The 27,838-nt window shown below is 44.2% G+C and overlaps 1 protein-coding gene across 6 annotated transcripts; it reads right to left on the bottom strand.

The window, feature by feature from the left end:
* Positions 1–1,116: 1,116 nt before the first annotated feature.
* On the bottom strand, positions 1,117–27,358 carry trpm7 (transient receptor potential cation channel, subfamily M, member 7). Of its 6 annotated transcripts, none has more exons than XM_029145152.3 (40): positions 27,060–27,334; positions 21,154–21,233; positions 19,904–19,942; positions 19,224–19,431; positions 18,784–18,997; positions 17,599–17,723; positions 17,334–17,505; positions 15,988–16,162; positions 15,755–15,878; positions 15,503–15,575; positions 14,864–14,964; positions 14,327–14,461; positions 14,038–14,091; positions 13,818–13,958; positions 13,528–13,662; positions 13,178–13,452; positions 12,876–13,104; positions 12,347–12,502; positions 12,100–12,243; positions 10,428–10,556; positions 10,055–10,306; positions 9,463–9,637; positions 8,936–9,068; positions 8,666–8,844; positions 8,422–8,554; positions 7,534–8,333; positions 6,592–6,680; positions 6,178–6,274; positions 5,951–6,018; positions 5,781–5,818; positions 5,542–5,570; positions 5,232–5,285; positions 4,944–5,009; positions 4,765–4,830; positions 3,987–4,270; positions 3,162–3,244; positions 2,736–2,941; positions 2,438–2,489; positions 2,232–2,338; positions 1,117–2,039 (listed from the first exon to the last, which is right to left on the bottom strand). In XM_029145152.3, the coding sequence occupies exons 1-40, from the start codon at positions 27,060–27,062 to the stop codon at positions 1,927–1,929; spliced, it is 5,736 nt and encodes a 1,911-aa protein (XP_029000985.1). In that variant the 5' UTR covers positions 27,063–27,334; the 3' UTR covers positions 1,117–1,926. The 6 variants fall into 6 exon arrangements, with proteins under 6 accessions (XP_029000985.1, XP_029000986.1, XP_029000991.1 ...); XM_029145153.3 differs by having other exon boundaries at positions 4,944–4,988; positions 27,060–27,333; XM_029145158.3 differs by lacking the exon at positions 27,060–27,334 and adding an exon at positions 22,001–22,066 and having other exon boundaries at positions 4,944–4,988.
* Positions 27,359–27,838: the final 480 nt, after the last annotated feature.

The raw sequence follows: 27,838 nt of genomic DNA, 5'->3' as shown, positions 1-27,838 counted from the left end.
AAGAACCTATTTCCTGTCAATTTCCCACTACCTCGTGTATGTACTGTATGCTATAATGGTTCATTACAGTATGACTGAATGTGTAATGAGATTTTTAATAAAGTTAAACTTACCAATATTCAATAGTAACTTCTTTCATGATTCACCACGGGTTGTGGACACGGTGTAGAGCTGCGGCTTCGACTCAGGACCTGAGCTGCAGTCAATGCAGCATCATAGAACAGTAACACTTTTGTATGTAATAAACCACACCCAGGGGGAGGGAAGGCCACTCTCACAGAATATCAGGTGAATTGAAAATTCATATTCATTTCTATGCTGCTTTCTTTGACATTTGACTCAGAACCACATTGGAAAAGTTATTGTACAAATGTAAAGTCAAATCAAAAATGTGTTTTTGCAGAGGAGAGCCATCAAAGCATCTTTATGAGAACACCCGTCTACCAGACACCTGCTGCTGGCCTCTCAGCCAGCATTCCTCCTACCAGACAAAAGGAGCTAAAGTGCTCTGACCCCCCAATCAGCTGATCACAGGTGCACAGGTTATGAGCTCAGGGCTAGATGAGTCAAAGTCATTATTAGCACATTCAAATTCCAGCAACTGGGAAACACCTGAAGCAGTGCAGCCACTGTAGCTTCATAGGCAATTGTTTATGCAATAAACAATATTAAACTTTGTACAGGGCACAGAACATTCTGTGCTTACGTAATTTACAAGTACCACAGCACCACAGACTTAAGAAAATATAGATAAGAAACCAATAAACTAATATTTAAATGCACCGCAGGATAATTTAAAAATAACACAAACTTTCTCAGAGAATCCGAGTCACTTTTAAGTTAACTCATTCTTATCATGTCACCGACCAGCATCTCTAATCATCTTGGTATGTGGAGATTTAAAAGTAGCTTGAAAGACAGCACTGCGCACTGGAAGTGGCACCTGTTAGATTTCTGTATGTAAATTCAAGCTTAAAAATAAAATGGTTGAAATATCTACAGCATATGCATAAGCAACTACATGTAAACCTTCCGTCTCATGGTGGAGTTCTCGTAACAAAAATAAATAACATCATTTAGTCTTATTCGGGGCCAAAGTTTGAAACACATTCCGAATCAAGCTTTTTAATACTTTATTTGTTTAAAATGATATCCAGTACAAAATGTATACAGCAATACCCTTACGTCTGTCAGTTCCCCTGAATAAAATATCTTATCTGCTGAGCTCATGCCAGACAACAGTATCTATAAGATACACTCGATTGTAATTTGCTCATACAATAGTTGATGACAAAGATATAGGAATAGTACCTTTGTAACAATAAAAACTATTGGCAATATTTTGGTGGACACACTTTCAATACAATAAAATTACATATATTTTTCTGTAAAAGTTGCATTGCAATCTGCCCATATTTTACAAGATTTCCAAATTCATGTTTATATTTTAATTAACTAAAAGACAAAAGCTGTGATACAAGTCTTTATACATTTATAAAAGTGAAGTGTTTGCAAACTGCAGTGAATGGATCTCAGCAGCCTGTCGCCCTCTAAGCTGCTGTAACAAATGTACAATGCACTTAAATTCATTTTTTTTTTACTTTGTTTAAACAAGGCAACTTCTTAAATTTCAAAATAAATAATAAACCCTCTATAATGATATTGTACCTGACGATATAGCCTGTTTGTGTATTTATAGATGTATAATATATTTATAAATGTGTACAAAATACATTTAAAATGTTTCCTGCCACTAAAAAATTGTTTAAATGGCTGAATTGTGTACGACACAGCATTTAGGTGATACTAACAAAAATATGACACAGGCCTCATGCAGTGGATCCCAGGTGCGATTCATCCAGTTGATTGTGGTCCTTTCTCTGGTCACGGACTAAGGTCAAATGAATATTTGATCCCCTCAACTGATCACAGCATCAGTCTCATGGATTGGCGTGACTCTTTGACTCCGCCCCCTGGGTTGGAAGGGTCTTCCTGTGGAAATGTCACCTTATCTGGTGTGTAGTCGTTCCTTTTAAGATCTAAAATAGGCACAAAAGTCAGTCAGCATTCAAACTGTATAATATAAACATTGATGGTTTTATTCAGTAAAAACCCACAGCATTGTTGATTATAGATTCATAGGTCAGAAGTACTAAAGCACGCAATATAGTGCAGAAAAACTAGTTTATAACAACTACATGCACTAACAAAGCCTGTGAAACACTTCTCACCAGGAAGTTTAAGTTTCTGACAGCAGGAGTTGCAGTGGTGTTTTGCACGAAAGTTTCTAATGGCGTCATCCCCCAGGTTAGCTGGTCCAAATATCATATCATATGATCTACAGGGACAGAGGTCAGAGAAAAGTTGCCAGTTATGACTATGATATACACACACACGAGTCAGGAGAAGCTGGATAAATGACCGTGACCGTACTTACCCCTTCTCACCACTCTTTATGACTGACGGATCAGTCAGAATCTCTCCCACACCTTCAGAGACACACGACATGCACAAATGTCAGCATCTAAGACACTAAATAAAGCTCATCAATACAACTCTGCTAAGTGCTTAGAGCCTTTAATTAGTTAATTAAACACATGCAGGTAATGAATTGAAAATGAAAACATAATTTGTTTAGCTTGCTCTTTAAAAAAAAAAAAAAAAAAAAAAGCACAAAAACTTCTCCACACAAACAGTTTTTTTGCATTTTGCATTTGCATCCATCCCAGTTTTACCCTGCAGGTCAAGCACCAGCAGTTCCCCGCGGGTGTACTCGTAGGTCCAGTGGCTGAAGGCCAGCATGGTTTCCTCCAGGAGGTTGGTGGGGACGATCTCGTCTCCGTTGTTGTTGTTGAACTTCCTGAACTCTCCGGTGATGCACTCTTCAATTGCAAACCACTGTCCAGCAGAGTGACAGTAGAGCAGGAACACTTCCAGAAACCTGAACACACAGAAAGGCCAGGTTATAGTGGAAATGTTGTAATCATTTTCGTGACATGATGTGTTTTCATGTTTAAAAAAACATGACAAATAATCACAAAGAAAAATAAAGCATGCAACAGCACTGATATTGTATATGTGTGTGTGTGTGTGTGTGTGTGTGTGTGTGTGTGTGTGTGTGTGTGTAAACTGCACTTCTGTGTGTGTGCATGCACATTTACCTTGGCGAATAAGGAATCGTCTTTGGCCTGATTTGGTTAAAGGCAAATGTCAACTTCTGAGCAGCTCTTTGTTGTTGAATTTCCTGTGTCACATGAAAACAGATAAGACTTAGGTTATAGCCAATATTTACATTAACAAGCAACGATAAGATAAAATATAGCAAATAGTTACAACTAATAATATGTTGACTATTTTACACTCTTACCACAGCAGCCTTTAACATGTAAAACAAACTATTAATAAAAAAAGGCATTTTAGTTATTTAGCAATAGAGGAACTAACAAGGTAAGGGTGGAATAGGTAATAAAAAAAAGCTGTGAGGGCAATAACTGATTGATAAAAGGTAAGCGATCAGAAATATAGATAATGTAACAGAAACATTTTAGAATAAAAATAATGATTACTGGTATATGGTTGGTAGGAACAACTGGTTTATCTATAAAAAAGTAGGTCACAACCACATGGGTATTAACATGGAACGGAAACACTAAGAGCGAAAGCAGTTGGCTGAAAACAGGTCTGGTTTCCCTATAATAACTCTCAAACTCTCCAACATGAATGTTTGATTGTACTGTTCATTTCACTGAAAGCAGCAGAATTCTGCTCACTCGAGGCCATGTTTATTCTTTAAAGTCAGACCTGAGCCTCGTTTCTCCTCTGTTCATTTTTTGGCGACTTTAAGGGAGTTAAGTGAGTGAGTTCTAGTTATTAGGCATTATCCTACCACTTACAATCATAATATTGCAGTACTACCCCCACTGTTCCTTGTTACTTCCTAATGATTCCCCTTCTATTAGCCGTCAGTAGCCATTTGTGCGTCCTACCCTGAGACAAAGGTGCAGCACAGTGTCCTCCTTGTAGATGCTCTGCCAGGTGTGGACCACCTCAGGAAGGAACGACTTAACTATATACAGGTGTCCTGGTTTTAGGATGTCATACTCTGACCAAGTGCAGAGCACTTTAAGGGCCCGCCTCAGTCCTCCACCCATTTCCTCCTTGCTGAGGAACTCTATTTTGGCACAGAGGCCCCGTTGGGCCCAGGAAGACATGCTGTTGTTGATAGTGTTGGGCGAGCTCTCCTCCAGGCGATACACAGTAACTGGTTCCCCTGAACAAATGCAGGAAATGATATTCTATCACTTTGGTGCCGCAGAGATACAATAAAATAGCAAATAATTCTGCTTTATGGAATTATTTTCATAAGGTTATAGTGTAAATGTAATATTTCAGACCGGTTAAGCTCATGTTGAAGGTCTTAAACTGCTTAAGGTTCACACATTTACCAGTTTTGTCGATACCACCGAATATTTTTTAGGAGTTTCCTGAAATTAATGATACCAGAGGGAAATTTCAAATCTCCTCCCACTCTCAGTGTATGATGTGCACAGTACAGTAATAACAGCTCACATCATATCACATGCAGCAACATAGTTTAAATGGAAGTTGTTCATTCACAGCATAGGTGTGACGAGCTGCATGTGGGAGGGGTGCGTTATCTGGATGGATCACACTTCCTCACTCCCCAACCGCCCTTTTCTGAAGCGTCGGCACGGTTTTCACCAGACCTGACATCCCGTGGAATGCGCACTGATTCGGTCTTACCTCTAGGGGGCACAGGAGTGAACGGAATACTCTGGGAGAGCCTCATCAGGTTGTTGCGCTCAACAGCTACAGAGGAAGAGGGGGAAGTGCAAATAAAATAAGTACGCACCCACATGCACACCATTGTGGAACAGTAAGTATGTGAACTTTAGTCTGTGGAGAACAACTCCGCGTGTTACCTGAGTACTGGTAGTTTTCCACGGGCTTGAACGGGGAGCCAATAGCTACAGAGAAAAGGAGGGGACCTGTCAAAACACGGTTGCAAAGGTCCCCACAGCATTAGCTCCTCTTCAGGTACAATCAGGCATCTAACTTCAACACAAACAGCCTGAGCTTCACCAGCAGATGTCAATGCACCACATCACAAAATAAACTCCTGACTTTTTTTTGTATATTAAATGTCTTTGATCAAACCATGTTCCCTTAGTCAGTGTACAGTTTGTTAGTATCATCATAATGCTGCTCACAATCTTTCCTGCTTCCCAGGTGGGTGTGGTGCGGCATGTAGAGAGAAACTGCAGCTGGAACACAGAAGACCACATGAATTATTATACAGCAACGCTCACATTGGTGCTAATGCAGTGCAAAGTACAGTATAAAGATGACTTGACCCGTTCGTTCCAGCTACCACTGATTACCTTGATCAGGTGTTTAGCCAATGCACCTGATCAACATAATCAGCAGAAAGTTGGACACCCCTGCTCCAATCAGTGAAAGCGTGTTTTTGACCTTGACCTAGAGCAGGTCTGTCATAGCAAACTATAGGAGGTTTCTTACCATTCAGTGCATTGTCCCCAGGGGCACGTCTGATACAGAATAAAACACCGACAGAAGACAGAGATTAGAGGAACACAACACACAAGATGCACAGGCAGAGTTCAGTCACAAACCTACAAATGAGTACGTGTAAATACACCAAGATCACTGTGTGCTTGAAATATGCAAGACCATCTGACTTCATTCTACGAGTCTTTGTCAAGTTAAAGCTGTAATGAAGGAATGGCCAGGAAACTTACTGGCTGCTGGCTTGGGCAGATTTGACCTGAACTCTTTCCTAGTGAAGAAATTAAGTGATGTTAAACAGTGACAGAAACCGGCACTAATAAAGTTAGAGTTAAACTGCACACACACTGTGTTGTTTTAACTTTGTACTTGTGAAAAGTAGGAAAAAAGACATATTTCTTACAGGTGCTGCGGCCTCCTGTACGCGGATGTCTTCAGCCGACACCCTGCTCCGTTCTTTCTTCGTAAGAGCTACAAAACAAACAAAAATACATTTTAATCAATGAACTGAGTACTTGGATCCTCAAAAGACAAAAAGCCAACTAAATTCCTGCTTAGTCATGAAATAATTAAAAATCTGTGTTTATTTAAGATGATTTTTCCTGAAAAGCGGGGTCTTTGTGAACTTACTGGAGTCAGGATGGAGGAAGGCTGGACTTTTGTTCAGTTCTGTGAAGCCAGCATAAGAATTGACTGTTCTAATGAGACCGTGACCTTCAGGATGAGCCTGCAGCCACAAAACAGAGGCAGAAGAGACTGTGAGAAGCTTAGCACTAGTATACGATCAGAATGAAGCTAAATTATTTGGTTTAGTAGGGTTCCTGCATTGTTTTGTAGGAAGGAGTCTCTATTTATTACAATATAATTGTATTTCTGAATTTCTATATGGTCCTAAACTTTACATTTGCTGTAAATTGAAGCTATATAAAAAACTGAGCTGAAGTGAAAAATGATGCAGACTAGAAACATGTTAACACCTGATAATATGAAGTTGATGCTCTGAAATAATACACCAAAAGGTCACTGACAGAAGCAAACACACACCTGCAGTCTGGTTTGTGAACATGGGCTTTGCTGGAAGCTGGAGGCGTCTTTGGGTGTAGAGTGCTGGAGGTCTACACTGTCCTTATGTCCTGAAACAGATTAGTCATTCAGGCTCACGTGTCACATTGATATTACAACAAAATTAACACTTTCCTTTACTCTAATGATTTGTGAAAATGGCCCCCAAACATTAACCATTTGTGTGTTGACTAGTAGCATTATGAAATCAAAGACATTTAGCCGTTAGAACTTGATCAAACTTAAGGCTGATTTCTTTACATGTCAAACACCACAATGGTGAAATAATCATAGTTCAATGCCTGATTCTTATAAAAAAAAAAAAAAAAAAAAATCTTCGCATCCATAATTATTCATAAACATGTCAACCAGTGGTAACATCCAAACCACCCGTGAACAGAGAAAAAAACCCCAAGGAAAGTAAAGCTCTAGCTAAAATTCTATTGACATCTTGATCTGGAGAGGGACAGGTCCAGGCACCCAACAGTCCTCAACTCAAACCTCTGGTGTCTGGCCAACTTTGACCTTTATAGCAGAACACAGGCGGTTCCAATTCACTGCTTCCGCATCTCTGGGGTCTCCTGGGTTCCACAGCAGGGGCCCGGTCGAAGCTGCTTCCCAGGCTGCTATTTCCATGTGATGATCCCGGTTCAGGGGCCAGCGGGACCGTGTCTGTGCACAGTCTACTCAGAGACGCCGATCTGCCCTCGTCGTCACTGAACGCCTCATTCACATACCCCATCTGCCCCCACGTCGTCCCACTGTCTAAACTCTGTGTGCCCTCACGCTCGCACGCAGGCGAGCGTGTGGATCGAACGGAGCCCGAAGGCGAGTCGATGATAACAGTAGGGTACACACAAAAGGAGTTTGCATTCGCCTTCATCGTGTTACCAACATAGCAATCGCTCCCATTCTGATACTTACCCACAAAGGCACCAAATTCAACACTGGTGTGGTGTGGCTGAAGGTGCTGGTAAGGACCAGCGGGGGCGAGCTCCGGGTGGCTGGAGCCACTGGGCTGCGAGGGGGTGCTGCTGATGTGGAACTGAGCCTCGGGGGAGGGGACGTTGGGCAGGCTGGATGGGGAGTCGGGAAGGCCCGATTCTTGTGGACGGGTCAGTTTGCTCTGGGTGAGAGAGTGGCCTCGAAGACGCAGCTCCATGGGGGCGCTTGGCACGACGCTTTGGACAAAGGCACTGGAGCAGGCACTGCCGGAGGAGCCGGCGTCTGCAGCGAGGAGGCCGAGGCCGAACAGCGCCCTCCTCTCTGGACTCAACGCTGGGTTAAGGCTGGGGTCCAGCTCCAGTCCCATTCCAGGGCTGGGCCCAAGTCTCCGGCTACTGTCCATCCCAGGTCCACCACTCACACCAACACCAAACAGTGAATCGGCTATATTAGTTCCTGCTTGGGGGAAGGAGGAGCCGAAATAGGCCCCAACACTGCGCTTGCCCATCACAGAGGATTTGGAGTGAGGGCCAGTGTCTGTTGCCACGGGGGCGATGCTGGGCACCACATTCTTAGACACACTGAGTTCCCGTGTGATCTGATTGTGGACCTTGCTGTCCTCCGAGGCCCTCTGAGCACTGAGGGTCTTCAGAGTGTCCACAGTCAGCGCCGAGAGGTCCTGCAGGTGGCCGATCTGCGAGTCCAGCGTGTGCAGAGAACGCTTTATGAAGTTGACCTTGTTACCGACCTCCCTCAGCTGCAAACACATGGTCTCGACCCTGGAAATCACAGAGAATTCTTTTTTTAAATTCTCAATTTCACATTTTGAAAGCTTTTCCATCTCGTTAGAGACAGTAACAGACCCACTTTTCTGAAGTAAGACGGATGCGTTCCTCACTCCCTGTGTGAAACTGATCGTCCTTTTCATGAAAGTATGTCTCCACACACTGCTCCTCAAAGTCATGAAGCTTCTTCTGGTCTTCCTCAGTGAGAAATAACTCTAAAAGAAAGATGAATAAATATTACGTTAATGTAGAATTCGACACAACCATGCAGAATTCTACTTAAGCGTGTCTAAATGCAGCAGGAGACAGTGGCCATGTGGTCTTACTTGGTCCGTAGGTGTTTTCCTTCTTCCTCTTTCCACACATACAGAAGAGGGAGTAGATATGGCTCAGCAGGATGAAGGGGGGTGGGAGGACAGGCTTTTCATGGTATGCCATGATGACGTGGTAGCGCTGGTACTTCCACACCAAATTAGAAATAGACTTCACTTGTATGTACACGTTGCTAGAAAATAGAGTCAAAATGATTAAACTCCCAGCAAGATTTCATTTAGCTTGTCTACAGTTACAGACAGCTCAACTTCATGTACACTTACTTGAAGAAGGCAATGAGAAGGTTGACCATTAGTATATACTGTACAAAGAGGTAGACTGCTTGTAGGAAAGGAGTCAGCCAAACCGTTTGACCTGTATTACACAGCGACTGGACTTGGCTGTCATTGGCACATACTGTTGGATGAAAACAGTGTTATAGTATGTTCACACGATCACAGAGAGAAGAGCAAATGATGACACCACAAAAATAGAAAAGGTCGAATGGAGACATAATATAATTAACATAATTAAAATGATTCAAAGGGATTATGCATAAAAGCCATAGCTTCTAACTGGGCCAAATCTGACTGGGATCAATATGTAAATGTGTTTATTGAAATAAAACTCAATCGTGTCCTCATCATCACCTAATGAATGTTAACTATTAATATCTAGCACTGTGTTGAAATGACTTCAACTGCACCTGACTCAGTGATGACCTCTGAACTCTCGTGGTGGTTTACACTGAAGCCTCGTTCTCCTTAAAGTCAGTTTAATTTCCAGGCATCAGCCGTCACAACACGCTCACCGTCTATTTCATAAGCGTACACTTCCCCGTACATCATCCAGTATGGCTGGAACACGACGTCTTTGGCTAGTTTCCAGCTGGGCTCCTCGTTTGGGTACAGAATGGCTTGTCTGGGCACTCCAAAGCTCAGCAGGACGATAGCCATTATTACCACAATGTAAAACATGTTCGCCACCTGCAAGACACACAAACAGAATCCAAAGTCACATCAAGCATCTGAAGTTGTTCCATATCAAGTTATAACTGTATTATTTATACAACTTGAGAAAAACAAGGACAGAAAACATTCATATTTATACCAAAATATCCTTTGAGTATATTAAACAATGGCAACTTCCTGTGACTAGTTCCTTATTATCTGAACGGGCTGTTATAGGGCAAGGGTTGTTCAGGCACGCTTCAAATAAAAGCATGGGACCTGGGGCCAGCTTGGCTTATCCTGCCACAGCCTGTTTCAAGCACACCCTGACCCCCCTCTAGCCTGGAGGCACATTTCAGGCATGCATTCAGCAAGTCTCTCTCTAGAATGCTGCTAGAAAACCATTCAGTCCATCACAGCACATGAAAAAAAGTGTATATTAATACAACTCACCATTTTTGCGATCATCGTGACGTACGGCCCTGCTTGTTGGTTGACAGCAAGAAGGTCCAGGAGTCGCACATACCAGAAAATGATATTGAGACAATAAACTGTCCTCCCGGGGACGAAGACAATTCCCCCACCTAGCCTTAAGCCAAAGCCAATAAAGAAGCTCACTATGGCCAGAAAGTCACACATGTTGAAATAGTCGCTGAACCACACCTTTATCTTCTGGCTGATTTTGCCTGCTTCAGACATGAACATCTACAAAATAATATTACACAGATTCATAAGTTGTCTTGGACAGAGCTATACAAAGAACGGCACGATGTCAACGTGATATTTATCTTTTTTATTTAAAAGCGTCTGGAAATAAATTTCATACCTCTCGAATTTTCTCAATGGCTAAGGTGAAGATGTAGAGGATGACCAGCCACTCCTGAGGGGAAGGCCATTCTGGCATTTTCACCAGGACCACATACGTGTACAACATCAGGAAACCCAGGTAGAAGAGCTGAGAGAGGACGAACGACATTCAGACTCAAATTATACCGATCTACAGAACACATGAACAGGAGAGAACAGAGTTCAGACGTAGAAGGAGGCTTCTTTCTGAAAGATTCCTAAGTAGGCAACATTTTTTGTCAGGCTTTGTACATCAAGTACTTTAAGATAACAACCAAGCCCAGTTCTCAACGGAGGCGCTCACGCTGATATAATGAAGTATCTGGGACACTTGCTGAATCTCAAACCTATTGAGCTGTGGAATCAGCGAAGGTATCAGACATGAGAACGTCATCTTGTGGGAGAAGCTTAAGATTCATTAGGTGAATTCTTTGCAGATTATATCAACCAACTGGGCACAGAAATGCCCAAAGCTTTAAAGGCTCCAATTACTGCAAGTGAATGATTTTTTGATAAAAGTTTACAGATACCATTATGTAACTGAAACATCATTTCAAAATTTTCCAGTGATTATATTTTTCAATTCCAATACGTCTCATGTATATGTTGATGAAGAATAATAAAATACCTAAAATCGCAAGTTTTTAAAACAAGGTCACGTTTGTTTGAAGCACACGGCAGCTGTGGGAAAGTATGAAAACACCTACGCAGGTCAGCGAAGCAGTCACATTCACAAACGCACGCCGAGTCCTTGGTGACTCCAGAGGAGGTCAACCACTTCTAAAACTGCTCAACCTTAACGCTCAACGTGTGAACTCAGCCATTAGCGCTGTCATTAGACAGGTAAGTCATTACTGCAGCTCTGGGTTGCCATGTTCTAAGCAGATGTAGATAAGCCTCGACACAGGATGGTGTGTGTCAAACAGCAGGTTCTGCGATTGCATCAGCACCTTTCAGACTCAAACAGCCCTAAAACAATCCTTTTTTAGCACAACAGTACCCTCATTGAAGGCTCCAAGCTCCCTGAGAACCAGCCTCTGGATTATGTGTATAAATAAACATAAGCACATGTGAGATGAGATACATTTAACCCTGTGTATGCTTAAAATGGAACAGGTGTGTATGAAAAATAAGTCTTAATAAATGCAGAACATGACAGCATTCATGGTCGGTGCTCAGGTCTGTGCAACGGTCCTCCCTGAGCTTTCTTTTTGGGACAAGCACCGTGGGAAACGTCCCACGGCGTCCACTGAGGCTTGGAATACGTTGCCAACGTATTCCAAGTGAGAGACGGCCAGTTTCCGTTTCGCAGCTTCTCTTTAATTTCTGTGGGTCACTGATAAGACGAGCGTGCACCTTGCCCTCTCTCTGTTTGTGGTATTCACCGACGGCTAAGGTCCAGATGACGTCACCTTTAATGACGTTTCGGAAGTAGCTGAGCACACAGAGGCCTTTTGCTATTTAAAATGTTAGGTCAACCACTGATTAAACAACTTCAAGTGAGCAAAACCCGTCATTCTACTCCAGGGTCACCTACAACCACCTGTCTAAGCGGGAATAGAAAGATTTATCCTCAGCACTATAGATGCTCAGAGAGAGTTACCATGTGACCAAGCCCATCACCCTCTTGTTTACTTATGTAACTAACATACCGTGTATGACCAGAACTTGACGATGGGAGCGTGGTAGAAAGCGTAAATCTTCCGTCCTAAGGGCAGCTTCCTGGAGCGAACGTGGGTCTCCATGTCATGCTTTGGATCCACATGGTCACCGGATCTGGACTCCTTAAACACGTCCTGTACAGACGTAAAAATGCCCAACAACAGGCGTTAGATCAAAGCAGAGAGAGGCGGCTCATAATGAGGAACGCTGACACTGACGGACACTTGGCATACTGACCATCTGGATGTCTTCAGCTACATTCTGGAAGTTGTGTTCACTGTCCTCCATGGTCATCTGATGATCGTCCTGACTCTGAGGTATGTGAGCCATCTCAGCCTTGGACTTGTACTCCAACAGCAGGATGGCAGGAGGCACCAAGGTACTCAGAATCACCTAAGGACCAATACACACGATCTCATGTGGGTGAATGTATCTATAGAAATGAACAGACTCATCTGAATTACAAATGCTAAAACGTGGATGCTGTGTGAGCACGTAAATCTTAATACTAAACAAGAACAACATATACTGTACAGACTGTGGATTACTGCTAAAATAAAGTTTTAATCCATTTATTCACCCAATTAAGTGAAACTTTGTCAACCAGTATGATATTGTAGCTCAATGTATTTCATAGCTGAACATCACACCACAATTTCAAGACCAGCATCACGTGAAACATGGAGGCAATGTGTTGACTCCCGCTAGAAGAAACGCGCAGAAAGTTCATTGGTTACCAAAAATAAAATCTAGATGGAACATGAACCTTGTACCAGGAGTTCTTGCGCATGTTCAGCCGTCCCATCCACATGTCGAACAGCAACATCTGGGTGCAGGTGTGGGCCACAAAGGGACGCAAGTGGGAGGAGACGGCGAGCTTCAAACACGTGGAGTTGCTCCAGTTCTTCAGCTCGTACGTCAGCAGCTTCATGGCCATGGTTTCATCCTGCCTAAAGGACTGCTCCAGCAGGTCCACTGCTAAGGTCCCGAACTCGCTGGAGAACATGAGCACCATGAGAAACGTAACGTCACATACAGCAAACTTCCATTTGCGGATCCTTCACTGACTTTGAATATTCCTTGAACTCCTCCGACGTGTCGTCCACCATATCGCTTTTCTTGGCTTCGTAGCCCATGGACCGGCACAGTTTACACGCCACCAGCGCTTTGGCCATGTTCTCTTCTCCGTGCTGCCAGAAGAACAGGGCCATTTTCTGCCTTTTCATTAGCACAGCCCACACCAGCAGTTCATTGAAAGGGTAGGGGAACCGGCGTGTCTCTGGGTCGTCGATGTCCACAATCTCTTCCTTGTTCTTCTTGCTCTGCTCTGTTGAAGACTCCGGCTAAAAGAAGAGGCACGGGAAGGTGAGAGGGACAGGACGCCACAGCCTGACTGACTTTCACTTAGCAGCCTTTACCTTGGGTTTGTACGGCTGGGCGGTCTTGATGAAGTGGTTGTGCCTCGTCTTCTCCTTCTTGTCGGCCTGCATACTAAACGACTCGTGGTTTTTCCTTAACTGGGACCCGGGCCCTGCTGTGTGCCGCCCTGACCTCTGCACCAAAAAACATTTATTTTACTACTCTGATTCACGATACATTAAAAGTCTAATGTAAAAAGACAACACATTCCATACTTGTATGGAATGGGGGATTACATGCAATTTAATCAGTTAATGCTAAAGAAAAACAAAGACGCGAAGACACTCACCCTATTGTTTCCATGCAGGTTGTTATAAATGATTCGGAAACGTTTCCTGGTGTAGTTGCACCTGTAAGTTCCACCCATCAGAAACTCGATAACCAGGCCCACGTCAATCAAAGAGATTTTATAATTTGGGGGCAGATGACTCTGCAAGAAAGAAAATGCTGAAATTAGACCGAGCTGACTTAAATCTGTTGAGAAAATTAGAAACCTTAATCGACAATACCTGTTTAACATCTCTAATGAGATGCAGAAGAGTCGGGTTGTTTGGAAGTTGTTTCTAAAGCAAGAAACAGAAAGAAAACAAGGACAGAAACAGTGTAAGGCCCATAAATAGTGACAGTTCATTTTGTTCCAGTTTTTATCTGGCGAGGATGAACACACAGACAAGGCCTCAAACTCAGCCCTGGACAACCTGAGAACCCGAGTGACTTCTCAAGCGTTTTCCTTCTGTAAACTGTGAACTCATGAATCGCCTTTTGACGCGTCAGGTGCAGGAGGTTGCGTTTCGTTACCGTGTTGTAGAGCTCCTCCAGACGACTGATTGTCAGGAAACGGTGCATGCTCACTCCGTTTTCTATCAGCAACTTGACGAAATCCACCCTGTCCATCACGAGCGCATCCAGCATCGCTTGCTCCAGAGAGCTCACCTTCAGAGACAAATGAACCCAAACATTCTGATACGAAGCATATTTATACAGAAAATCATTAACAACAGGAAATGGATGAGACGGCCAAAAATACGGATTTGAAAGAAAAAGGCACAAATATATGCAGAAACAAAAATCTAAAATAAATAAATAGTATCCTGTCATTCATGCAGGGGGGGGGGGTTCCAAGTTTTAAAATAAACATAAGCGCTGAGACCAGCTCACGAAGACAACTGTAATAAGAGCTCAAGTTGCAGTGAAGGCAGGCAGCGCATGGAGGACGGTCCACGTCCAGCTCTTTAGACTGGGTACTGTGATCAGCAAGCACTGGGGGTCGTCTGAGGTCAGCCTACAGTTTGGAGCAAACGTCCCAGGCTGCGGCTCACAGACGAAGTGACGTACCAGGAGCTGCTGTCCGTACACAAACACGTGATTCTTGGCAATGTCAACACGATCCCAGGCCAAAGTCAGGGCCAGCTGGTCGAAGGAAGACGCATTTGTGCCTGAAACACACAGGTAGACCCACGGGTAAGCAGACAAAAGGAGCAATAATTGCAGGGCAAGGGCAGATTTACTAACCATGTATTTCCCGTTGGTCAGTTGCTGTAGCAGGATTATAGGGTTAAAGCAGGGCCACAACAAAGGTGAGGCCAATTATAGTGATGATTACACTACAAATGACACTACGTTCACTGCACCGCTGCCCTGCAGAAGTCATCTCAGCTCTTAACATGCATGGTGTGATCTAACATTTATTAAGCGTGCTTTACTCGTAATCCTGAGTTTGCTTAATTGAGAGTCTTCACCCTTTTCCACCAACAACCAGAGAAGGGCGGATTCAAGACAGACACAGCACTGGGCCCTGTGAACGCCAGCAACTCGATCTCAGGAGCAGAAGGAGAAGGGCACACAGGGGGAACTTTGTTCTCAAAGCATATCGATATCAGAATGAAAACATCTCGAGAACTTAATCTTCCAATGCCAACAACCTTGGAGGGAGGGGAGGGGGTCTAGGAGGCCAGAGAGGAGTCATATACAAACCTTGGAGTAAAGCCCTCAGAATGGCTACGTCAATGTCCTGGTGCTCCTCTGAGCTGATGTGAAACACAGTGATCTGTTTTCAGAGTAACAACATAGCAGTTATTATCATTTTCCCACAGACGTTATTCAAACATGATAGGACTCAGAAAATGTAGTTCATTTAACTGAAAGCTGGTGTATTTCCTCTATCTTGTGTTAGAGCTTCAGAGAGGGTTACTTTAAAAAAAAAAAAAAAAATGAGCATCTCTGTACCAGTTCTTTACTCTTCATGCACTCCATCAAGGTCTGAAAGAGATGGATGGCATCGCTCTGGCTAAAGTTGAAGGTTTTCTTGATGGTTGCGATGATGTCAGTCTCTACTCCATCGGGAAGACCTCTGCAGAACAATGACAGCACCGCACGCTTAATTACTGGAAATGGCTCTGCGGGTTTTCAGTGATGATTTTTAATCCAAAAAAGACTTTTTTGCATTGACGTGCTCCTACCCTCCCTCCTCCGTCTGCTTGTGGACGTAGGCCAGTATGTCAGCAGCACGGCCCGTGCCCTCGCACACCACCACTGGGACAGGAGGGCTCTCCTGAAGGTACTCCAGCACAGTGAGGATCACGTTGGGTCCACCCTCGAAGATCAAGGCCACAACAGGAACACCCTGACCGATCCCTGAAAGAATGCGGTGACTCTGCTTCAAGCATTTGTAGGAGCTACAGATTTATTACACCACTGATTGTAATTATTTATTACCAGGTAAAGACACATGGGCGAAATCTTTCACAACGTGTGGAACCCTATTTATGTGAACAGTAAATCAGCACTAAACTCTAATTTAAATTCCAGTTTGTTTGTAAATTCCTGTTTTTAAACAGGTCAACAGGTAACTAAATACATCCGAATTTGACAAAGCATTATACTTCCCCATAGTCATAAAACACCCAAACTATATGAACAAGCTCCAACAGCGGATGTTTGCGATGATGTGCAAAGGCCAGATTAACTTGCTTTAACGTGACTTCCTTTAAATTCCTAGTTACAGGGCATTGTTGTGACCACAACATCCGTGGTTAGAATCTGGCTGAAGAGCTTTGTTGGCGCCCTCCCTCCTCCCATGTTTGCCTCTTCGCTGCTAACTGGTAAATAAAGGCTAAAACGCAGCTCGATGCCTGTTTTTGTAGTTTAGGGACTACGTGAGAACTCTTCTGCCTAAAGAGATGAAAAATCCAGCAGATGACATCATCCCTTTAACTGCCAGGGGAGAATTCTGTCTTCAGTATGGCTTCGCTTTACAGTAAGATGTTTAGAATTAGGATGGTCCTTATTAGAAAAATATAAAACTCAGTTTTTTTTTGCTGTATGCATTAACATTTTAAGTCACTGTTAAGTCACCTGGCAATTATGTATATTATTAATCAATAATAATATATAATAATTAATTGTCCTTGTCTGTAGTTAATGATGTGTGACCAATGAGACTCAAAGATGCAACATGTGAGGTAAGTTCCACTCCGTGGGTGTTACTGCCTTCATGGTCACTTCAGAGTACTGGTCAATTATTAACCTTTCAGGGAATCTAAAAGTGTCAATACTGTGATGAGTGCACACCATTAGCTCGTATTAGAGAACCTCTTGGTTCTGATTCTTCCTCTAGATAGTCAAATGCAAAAGATAGATTCCATGGCTCCCATGTTGTAAATTTAGTCACTTTTCTTGACCCCACAAATGAGTTTACCTTTTATGACTAGCTACACAGTAACCTTTTAGCCAGGCATCAACCTAAACGTGCTCCTATTGGGTGAACGGTTATAATGCCAATATGATTTGCAGCCCCGACACTTACGTGCATGTATTCTTTGGAGGTTTATGTGCTTTTCCAGGTCTCTTCGCAGCTGGACCTCGGCGCCATACTTGCCCACGGTCCCATCGTCCACCAGGAGGAAATGAGAATGCAGGTTGTTGAGAACATTGAGTTTGCTGAGAGGGTTGAGTAGTGTCTGATATGGAGCAATAATCTGCAATGTGGCAATAAGAAAACAAAAATAAATCAATTCTATGTCTTTAGTAAAAGGAAACCATTAGAATGCTTAAATCAGAGCGTCTCTTACGTCTCTGCCAATTAGATCACTTCGGTTTTCAATGACTCCCCATGGTGCAATCCCAATAGTGCAAATCTTTTTTGATGATCGTGAACAGTGTTCTTTCAGAGCATCTCCCACATGCTTTGCCACACCTGTAGAAAAAAGAAAAAGAAACATTTAACAATCGTCTTCATCTTTTTTCCCATACTCAAAATTAGTCTGTTTATTCCAAACTTCTGACCAGCATAATTGTGCAAAATACCATTGATGCCAATATCCCTGCAAAAAAAGCGTCACATTTGTACATTAGTACACTGGAACCCTCATGATTTCTGACATTTGTGAGCTAGGAGACCGTCCCAGCTGTCCACGGTGCCAGAGGAGCATTAAAATTAATCACTGGTCTGGGTAATTGTCCCTGTGAGTAATGTTTTAAAGATTATGGTTAGACCACAAGTTTTTAACCTTGTGCTGCGGCTGCAAACACACCTGGTATTAAACGGCAACTTCTGCTACATCAGCGCAACACTGATGCACAGGTTTGTGTACAGTGTGTGTGGGTGAGTGTTGTTTTAGAGCAATCGTCGATTAATATTTGTAAGGGTGTGGAAGCAGAGAGTAAATATTATTTGGCTCCAGCATGTATTGAGTTTATAAGTTTAAGAGAGAATAAGAATTTGACAGTTGCTCTGATGACGGTTTGAACACGTTACACCTTCAAATGTGACATCACTATTAATCAGCACAGTATAAACGTGCATCTAGGACAAAATCACATCAGGTAGAAAATCGCAGAGACCAGTTCTACATTGTTAATGCGACGCCTGAGCTGGGTCAGTGCAGAACAGCCAAACAGATCCTCCCACCTGCTGAGGCAGGCTTCCATCAGCAAGATCAGGGAAAAGGAAACTCTGCCTTCATAGAAAAAGCCTGGTGTAAAGCAGAGCTAATGAAAAGCTGACATGAAGTCAATTAAAAAAGTTCTGTGAAGGTGTTGGGTAGTGAGAATGAATCCTGCTGACGTACTGCTGCGTATTCTGAAACGTTACCGTAACCGTTAACGTAAACGTTAAGTTATAAAATCCTCACACTAATAAGAAAAGTTCCAGCTTTTCTACTTTGGAAACCACTTCTGCAAATTCAACAGTACAACATACAGCAGGGGAGGTTTCCACATAAACCAGGACTCCACTAATCTCTGGGTCCACATACCTGTGTTGACCCCTCCAGTGAGAATCCAGGCCCCTGTGGTAACTGCTGCTTTGATGAGGCCCTTTCCCACCACTTGTTTGATTCGAGGGTGTAGCTCGAAGTTCTGAACTCCTCCATGGACAGAGATGAGGATCTTGGGTAGCTCCATATTCCACTCTTTCAGCATCAGCCGAAGGATGCTCTCAGGCCGAGAGTTGTGAGACAAACGAACATACTGCCCAGATGAAGACGGGGACAAGAAGGGGATGTGTTTATTTATAGGATTCACAGAGGAGTTAAAGCAACAAAGTATTAAAATCATCCTTTCTATGAACTGTTAGAACTTCGTTAGCCACATAACCAAACAGATTCATCAGGATTTAGCAACAACACAAACAGTTTGAGGAACCTGCCGAGGTTCTGAACGGAAGCCTTTGAGCAGACAGGAAGTGGCTCCCTACCTTGGCTCTGTATGAATGAGACCCTCCCTGGAAGTTGATGACACCATAGGCGTCTGTGGAGCTCTCCTCCGTGTGTTTTTCCACAGACCATCCTTCCAGTTCAGGCATGGGCAGTGCTGAGTTCTCACCCAGCTTCACGTCCGAGTACTTGGTGGCCAAGCTGGCTGTGAAGCCAACGTGCTGGCGCACCAGCCGGCCGCAGCAGCACCTTCACAACAGAATCCCTCACTCATCTACAGTACAAGATCACACCTACACTGTGGGGTTTGGATTAGACGCAATTTATTGTATGTTCTAGCAGAATGTGACTGTTCAGCATATTAGAAATGATCCCAGATCACTATTTTAACCATGATTACTGTCCAACAGCTACATTTTAAACACATCAGCTAAATAAAAAAAATTCCAACACTTAGCTTTACTTTTATATGCAAAAGCAAACTTAACATCTACAATTAAATGACCAGCCTAAGAACTTGTGTTTTCTTAACTCTTTAGATTAAGAATCTGCATCCGGACACACAAAGCCTGGAAGTTAATTGTTTCCTGAGGAGGTTTGCGGTTCAGGGACTTTGCCTGCAAGCTACTCCTTTCTGGTGTTAAGTAACCAGCGGGCTTGGATTCTCTCGGGTTAATCCCATCAGGAAACCGTATCAATCAAACACAGAACAAATGCTTACCGGACGAGCTGCTGGCAAATCTGACATCCTGGAAGGCATCTGGAGAGAAACGAACGTCATCATAGCACCCGTTTACATAGAAATATGTCAAATATATCAAAGAATATACATTTGTTTTGGAGAGTTGCTTTTATCTTGGCAAGTGAGAAAGAAGTTCCCCAGCATGAACAAATGTGTTCACAGACATCAGCCAAGGTTATCTGTCCGCTGGGCAGGAAGCCCAGCTGGACCGGCCTTTAACGGAGCGTTATGAAAGCTGTCAAGGGGACTCTCACTTTGGTCCCAGTCACATGAAGGCAGTTGTCCTAAGTCTATGAGCGCCGCTGAATCATCTACGAGCAGTAGTACATATTGTTGTAAGTGGAAAAAAGCCAGTGGCAAATAATTGACCTAAAAAGAAAACAGGAATTAAAAACAATGACCCTCTGACTTGGAAGAACCTGTGACTAAATCTGTTGACCCAGTGAAGAGTGTGTATATGTATATGTATATGTATATGTATATATATATATATATATATATATATATATATATATATATACATGGCTGCACAAACAACTCATGAATAGCCATTCTATCATATTCAGCCACTCATTAGGGGTCGGGTCTGAGCCAAGAACCGCGGACTCCCTCTCCGTGGGCACTTCCTTCAGCATTTCTGGAGGGATCCCACGGAGTTCCCAGCCATCTTGGGTCTTCCGCGATGCCTCCTGCTGGTGAAACACCTCCCCAGGGGGCCGCGAGGCCGTCTGTACTATATGCTGAGATAATTTGACCAGAGCCAAACGCTCAGGTCCCTCTGTCCATCTTAAAGGTCACATGGGATCCATGTTGTGTCTTTCCTGGCCACCAGCAAAAGGTGCAGAGGCCAGGATCTGGTCCTCCAACGCTTCTGATTTACAAACCTATACTATATGTTTATTTAAACTGTGATGATATGCAAGTGTTATTTTAAATTATTTTCATGACATATTTTTCCTGCAAGCACAACAAAGTGAACAAAGGCCGAGGGTTTTAATTCCTTGTTGAAGCCACTGTACAGTAGCATGATGCACAGGTTCATCACTGGCCTTAAACCTTTCTATCACTGTAATTACAGTGACAGACATAGACACCAAATTATGTCGAAACAGACTCATTTGGTCTTTGGAGAGTGATGGTTAGGGTTTGGTCCTGCTATAAAACACACCATACAATTACACCATTTCCATGGCTATCGCAAAAAGCATGCTAGTCCGCTAAGAACATACCTGTGAGGATCCTTTGACACTGGAAGTATGTACACACATTCCCGCTTGGTGAAGGTCCTTTCTATCCAGGGTTTCTGGGACTGTGGACAAAGAAACAGATGCACGTTCACATTTACAGCGTTACTGTATACACTTATCAGCACACGGACGTAAAAAACAATGCTCCTGTAAATGGGTGTCAGTACAAAGGCTTTAGGCATTAAACCCACTCTAGTTTCAAGAAGGCAAGTGAAGGAACATGGGGTAGTTGTAATGAGGTAAGTTGATGTTTAATTTCAAGTTGGCACGACAGGAAAAAAAGTGAACAAGACCAGACCAAACCCTTTTAAACAGCAATTGGAATCCAGGAGCAAGTGTTTTTAAAGAAGGCGTAATAAATAGCTATAAAAGGGAGGTTATAAGTGACAACAAGCTTGTTCTCGATCACAATTTTATCACAGCAAGGACTCATGTCAGAAGAATTTGCAATTAAAGCCTCATTCCCCACTGAACCCCCAGTACCCGCAAGAGATTAGCAACATTAATCTCCCCCAGCACAAGAAAACTGCAAATACCACCACCTGCTTCACACAAAGGCTTCAACTAGTTGCGAAACAATAGTATTTAATCAATTTCTGCTGGTAATGTAACTAGTCATTTTCTGCCAACACAGGCTGAAAACGTTCCTCAGCAAGTCGTCACATAGTCGAATAAGAGCAGAGATGTCTAGAATTCAGGTCCATTCACTTCTCTATCCTCAACACTCAGCGATGGATTTGTTTTCGTCTTATCAGCAGCTTTACACCAAAAACCTAAATGATCTGTTCACTCCACATTCACCAGAGTCACCAAGTCCCTGAATATTTACCTGGATGTCCTGCTCCTCATCTCTGTGTTTAAGGGCTTTGTACAGAAACATACCCGGGCTCCACCAGCATCTCCTGGACAAACCACAGTCACCACAGGCTCCCTGTCCTCTGGATCATCAGCAACAAACCACTCTACTTGTCTGGTATGAAGACGTCCATGCAGCGACTCGAGCTCCCAGCGATGCTCTCACAGCCGAGAGCAGCCCCGAGTTAAAGGCTTAGTGATCAGTGAGCAACTGCAGCCTCCAAACTCCATCCACTGTTAATCTGTAAGAAGCTACTCATGGGGCAGATGAATGTGTCTGAGACAACTGGATATTATAGGCTGGGGAGAAAGAAGAGGCGGCGGGGGTGTGGGAGAGGATTAAAGGATGGGCAGAGGCCTCCGTGATATATACCTGGCAACTGAAAACAAGGCGACCGTGATTTATGCAGTTGGTGGTAGCTGCCCACTTCTGCCTCAGGATGACTAATTTGTTTTTAAATAAATTTCCAAGTGAACAGAATTATATATATGTATGAAAGGCAGAATAATGTCACTAATAAGTAAAACCATAACTAAGTGAACCCATCTCAGATTTATCAATCTGAAAATATAGCGAGATGTAGATAAAACTGTCTTGTTGCAGAGTCGTGCAGTGAAAAGCTTAGTTAACCACTAACTACAACAGCCCTCAATTATCAAAACCACTTATTTAGAGTTTAAAACAAAAATGGAACGCCACAATAATCCTAAACCACACGCACGCGTGAACTACAGCGCTGACCTGCTGTTAAAAGGTGACTGCTCACGGATTTGAACCCTTTTTTACAGCAAGGCTTCAAAAGTCAGTCCGATTAACAGGTGATATTTTATTAACGGGTAATTTCATTTGTGTCGTGCTACATAACATTCATCCATTTTTAATACATCATTACATCACGTCAACAGGGTGGAGCGTGTGTTACGGTGTAATTATAAGGCGGCCGGTGAAATAGTAGAGGACACAAAAGCGGTGGTGGCTGTTTTTAAGCACTAGCATTAGTATTTTAGACAATGCTCACGCTATAAACTAAATCATTGTTACATATTAATGTCGTGAGCCCCACCTGCATCTTCCAACCTGCTGTTGGTGCAGCTCAGTGTCTTTTAAGAGTTTATAAAGTGCGTTTTTTATTGTTCATAAAATTACATTTACTGCCAACGCTGCATTTATGACTCAGGTTATCGTTTGTTTCCATCTTCAAATGAACTGGAGGTCATTGCCTGTCGCACTGAAGTAAGCGAGTTACTGTGACCCAACCATCCTGCATCATGTGTCAGTTCTAGAACCACATTACTACAGTTTCCCCAATTAGTGGAGCAATCAGTTTACGTAAGCGAACGCGAAAACGCTGCCGGGTTCTGATCTAGTAACAGACGCAGCACACGCCCTGGGACTTATGGGAAGCGTCGGTGCTGCTGCTGTGACAGAACGGTGCTGTGGGTGTGCAACAAAGTGTTAATGAGGCCGATAAAGCAGCACAGGGCTGCGAAACGTAACCATGGCACCTGAGAATGTCAGGCAACAAAAGGCTAAGCACTGTGGAGCCACTGCCAGCCAACACACACACACACACACACACACACACACACACACACACACACACACACACACACACACACACACACACACACACACACACACACACACACACACACACACACACACACACACACACACACACACACACACACACACACACACACACACACACAGGCATCTTCAACCAAGCTCCAGCTTTTTCCTGCAGGAAACACAGACCAACACCTTTACATTTTAACGGTTTCAACAGTGAAACATGCCGTCAACATGCCGTATGGGAAACGCATGGGGGTCATATATATCATATAACATCTGTTTATACAAGTAGAGGCGTTAATGTGAAGAAAACAGTCCTTGCCGCAGTGTGACCTCAGAACCCATTGCCCACCGGCTTCTTCCGTTCCCCTCCTTCGTTTGCCTCAACAATGCATTGAGGTTGGCGGGTCAGACCATCACTCCCACTGCCTGACGTAGCACGGGGCGAGGGAACATCTGGCCCGGCAATTCTGCTGGCTATTATAAAAACAGGAGGCTATGGGGTCGCGTTTCAGTGTGATCGGCAGCCAGAGAGACTCATTCTCATAGAACAGGCAGAAGGAGCAAAAATTATTTGACCATTTAATTTCCTCTTCTTTATTTTAAGAAACTGGGCTCAAGGTTCACCGCTGTGAGAGAGCTTCAGCCGACTTCTCATTCTTTCTAAATGGAACACATAAATAAGTTCTGGGGAACATAAACCCTTTTTTCACAAAATTAATAATGTGCAGCTTGTTCCAAACTAAATTCCTTGACTGGGCCATTAACGTACAACTACAGTAATAAGCAGAGACAACAAACAGGGGAATCCCCCACAGTGAAGCGAGGCTCACGATGCCACGATCAGAACTCCTATCTGCATCTGTGTGGGTCAAAGCTGCAGGTGAGATACTCTAACAAACTGGACCCCAACCTTTAATGGGTCAGAGGTCAGAAGAAGTTAGCAGAATTTGGTTTGAGACAACCAACAATATTTGATGAGCTTTAATAAACTGGAAGTAGTTTCTTCTTTAAATAAAAACATTTTCCACCAATTGAAAAAGTAAAAATAGCAGCAGTCATTGAAACATAATCTAAATGTGTCTAGTTTTCAAGTGGAGATAGATTCAAAGTCAAGGCATCTTTTTCTAACCTATATTAAGTCACAATAAACATTTAACTCCCGATGCAATGCATGCAAGAAAAGGTACGAGGGACGCAGCGGTTCACTTTAAATGAAAACCAAGTGACCGAGTTCTATAAATATGAACTCTTCCAGCTGACAAGTCCAGATCAAATCTCCTCTAGTCCTGTTGATGATAAACCAAGCGTGGCTCATGTTCCGGTCTCATTTAGAGCTCTGAGCATTACAACCTCGGTCCGCGCTAAATTCCTTAGTATGCTGAAAATATACCTATCTTTTTGATGGGGTCAAAGTAAGATCAAAATAGGGTCTATAAAAGAAGAACACATCACACACACGGACACTCACATCAGACAGGCCTTATCAACCTGCAATCCCTGCATACTGGTTGTTCCTAAATTCCGGCATATAAAAGAATCTTAAATAGAGTGAACGAGTTCATAATAGCCCTGAGATAAGATTCCTGGAAGCACAAGTCAGTTTACACAGTCATGAGACTAAAGTGTGACAATGCTCACACACATGTGCCCCCGGGGCTCAGCTCTGACAGACTGCACAGCATGAGCTTCAAGCCGCTGAATGGCACAGTAAAGCACGGGCTTGGTTCCTTTTCTCCTCATAATCTGCTAATCATGTGTGTGAAACCCAGGGTTCAGCAGACTAGGATTAAGACGCTGCAGCACGGATTAGGTAGCATAACAATAAGACAAACAGCTTTAATAATGGAGAAATGCCCCTGCCTCGCGTCATTTAAATACAACAACAAAATACTAGAAAACACAAGTGCATATTTGCTCCAAAAATCTCTCAGATGAGTGCGGGTCAGCTAGACGTTCAGAACTATCAGAGAAAAAAAAGGTCCAGAGCCGCTGGAAAAAACGTTATCTTCAAGGCTTGTGTGTGTGGTGCAAAGAGATTAGAGCATGAGATAAGAGCATGTCAGAGTAACTGCAGGCCAAACACACTGGGATGCATGGACACACACACACACACACACACACACACACACACACACAGTAGTGGAGTCTATTCTAGAGCATAACACAGTGATGCAGGAGCGTTCTGTAGCAGCTCGCAGCCTTGAAGCCAGAGCTGATGACCGTCTCCACCATCCAACGTTGCATAAGACGGTGCCGGGCAGTAATAAACCTTTATTGCTGATTGATGTCCGGATCAAGCGCACCGACCGCACTGATGAAGCAGCCTGTTGGGGTTCAACAGTGTCGGCCATCCTCAGGGATAAGCTGGGACGTGTGACCGGCTCAGTGCAGCGCTGTGGGAACCGGGGAGCAAAGGAGAAAGGCTGCTCTCCAGCTCAATGAGACCGAGTCTCGGAGGAGAAAATGCCCTTCAATAGAAGGACTGTAGGAGAAACCCGACTCCATCGAGACGGGCCAATGATTTATTCCTCATCTTACAGCCCGAGCAGGGACACCATGTGCTAAACAGGATCAGAGCTCGGTGAAGGGCAAAACGTCTGTAGTGGTGACGTTCAGGTTTGTTTTCTATTTTCTTTCACCCCAATTGTAACACATCTGGATTTCGTGCCATCCAGATGTTACCAAGCTCTGACGCTCGGGCCGCTGCAGGAGGAACGATTACACAGGAAACACTCGGAGCAAAGACGAGGCCGAGCTCGTTGCGACGAGGGAGAAGCCGCATTCCTCCGAACCTGTCGAGACACGTCCGCTCCGTGGGCGACAGGCCCGAAGGCGCCGAGCATTCCTTCGGTTACACGGGCCCGACGCAGCCCCGCCAGGGCTCCGCGAGCGCCCAACTTTTCCGGGCAGCGGTCAAATAAAAAGCACTCGCTTCAAGCGGACCTGGCAGCCGGTCAACGCGGCATCGACGCGCTCCTGGCAGCGGCGCGTCTTAAACAAGCGCCAGCTGCTCCGTGCGGCTCGGTCCGGCGCGCGGAGGTCCGTGCGTGGGGGTGTGGGGGGGCAGAGGGGCTCCGTCTGCGTGGTCGCGCGGCGCACAGCAAGCTGCTAACGTCGGCCAGCTCCCGCAGCTAGCCGCGGTTAGCCACGGCTAGCCCCCTGCCGTCCACGGTTAGCGCTAGCGGGCTAGCCGTGCCGTTAGCCTGCTAGCGTTACGCCCGTGTGCGGTTGGGGGAATTTCTCGCGTGTCAGCGCGTCACGGTGAACGCTTCGCTTAACGCGCGGTGGCCGAGCGGCCGGAGCCGTCACCGAACACGGTGACCCCCCCCCACGCCAGGTAGCGTGCCGTTGTGTGGGGGAACTGCCACCCAGAGCCCCGATCAGTCACGACGGTCCTCGCCGCCAATTCGACGTGTCGGTTAAAGTGAAAGGGAGCGACCGCGCGCGCACGTACCATTCTCTTCACCGTTGAGACTGAGGAAGAGCTGCGTCGTGGCTTTTATCCATCTATCGGCGGTGCCCGCGGTTAGCCTTGGAAGGAAAGCCCGGTGGACGTTACTGAGATCCGCTTCGGCTGCAGCTCCAACGGAAGGATGCTTTTTCATAATTGTGCGACTCCAAACTGACGCTGCGTGACGGGCCGGCTGACTCAGCCTGCGCGCTGTCACATGCTGAGGCGGAGCCAGCGGCCACATGTGCACTTTGTTTTACTTCCTAATAAATACAAACACGCACTTCGGTGCCTGGAACGGTGGTTAATGTCGCACACGCTGAGCGTCGGGATGCTACGGGACAGTTAGGAGTCAATCACACGCTCCACACATACTTATTGCGTTCTCACACACGTAACAACACATGGGTTCGTAATCATTTCACTAATTAATGTTAACGTTTGACACGTTTTTAAAGTCAGAGCCCAAAGCGTGAGACTGTGCGCAGACAATAAAGTACCAGAACACGTGTGACATCAGACTGAATTTAAAAAAGGCTAAAACAATATATATTAAATCAAACGCAAGCCACTTTCATGTACTGTAAATCTTTTTAAAATATCGTCAAATAGAATCATGGAATCAAAAAACACAACACCAAATATCGTCAAATGTGATGAGGCGAGCGTCTAATAGCACATGCGTTTAAGTAGCTCTAATTGGCCAGGAGGCACTTCCTTTGCTGACCGCTAGGGGTCAGTGGTTTATCATTTTACCCAGTTTACCACTAATGCGTTCATGG

Source organism: Betta splendens, chromosome 3 (genome assembly GCF_900634795.4).
Source record: "Betta splendens chromosome 3, fBetSpl5.4, whole genome shotgun sequence".
NCBI classification, from domain to species: domain Eukaryota; kingdom Metazoa; phylum Chordata; class Actinopteri; order Anabantiformes; family Osphronemidae; genus Betta; species Betta splendens.
Note: the sequence above shows the minus strand (reverse complement) of the source record. Positions and strands in the feature narration are given on the sequence as shown.

Excerpts from the sequence above, each read along its gene's own strand:
- trpm7 (XM_029145158.3), bottom strand. The coding sequence starts at position 22,051 with ATGTTTCTGTACAAAGCCCTTAAACACAGAGATGAGGAGCAGGACATC. Across the intron at positions 14,092-14,326 it reads TGGAGGAGCTCTACAACACG|AAACAACTTCCAAACAACCC; the intron begins GTAACGAAACGC and ends TTCTTGCTTTAG. Across the intron at positions 13,959-14,037 it reads TCATTAGAGATGTTAAACAG|AGTCATCTGCCCCCAAATTA; the intron begins GTATTGTCGATT and ends TCTTTCTTGCAG.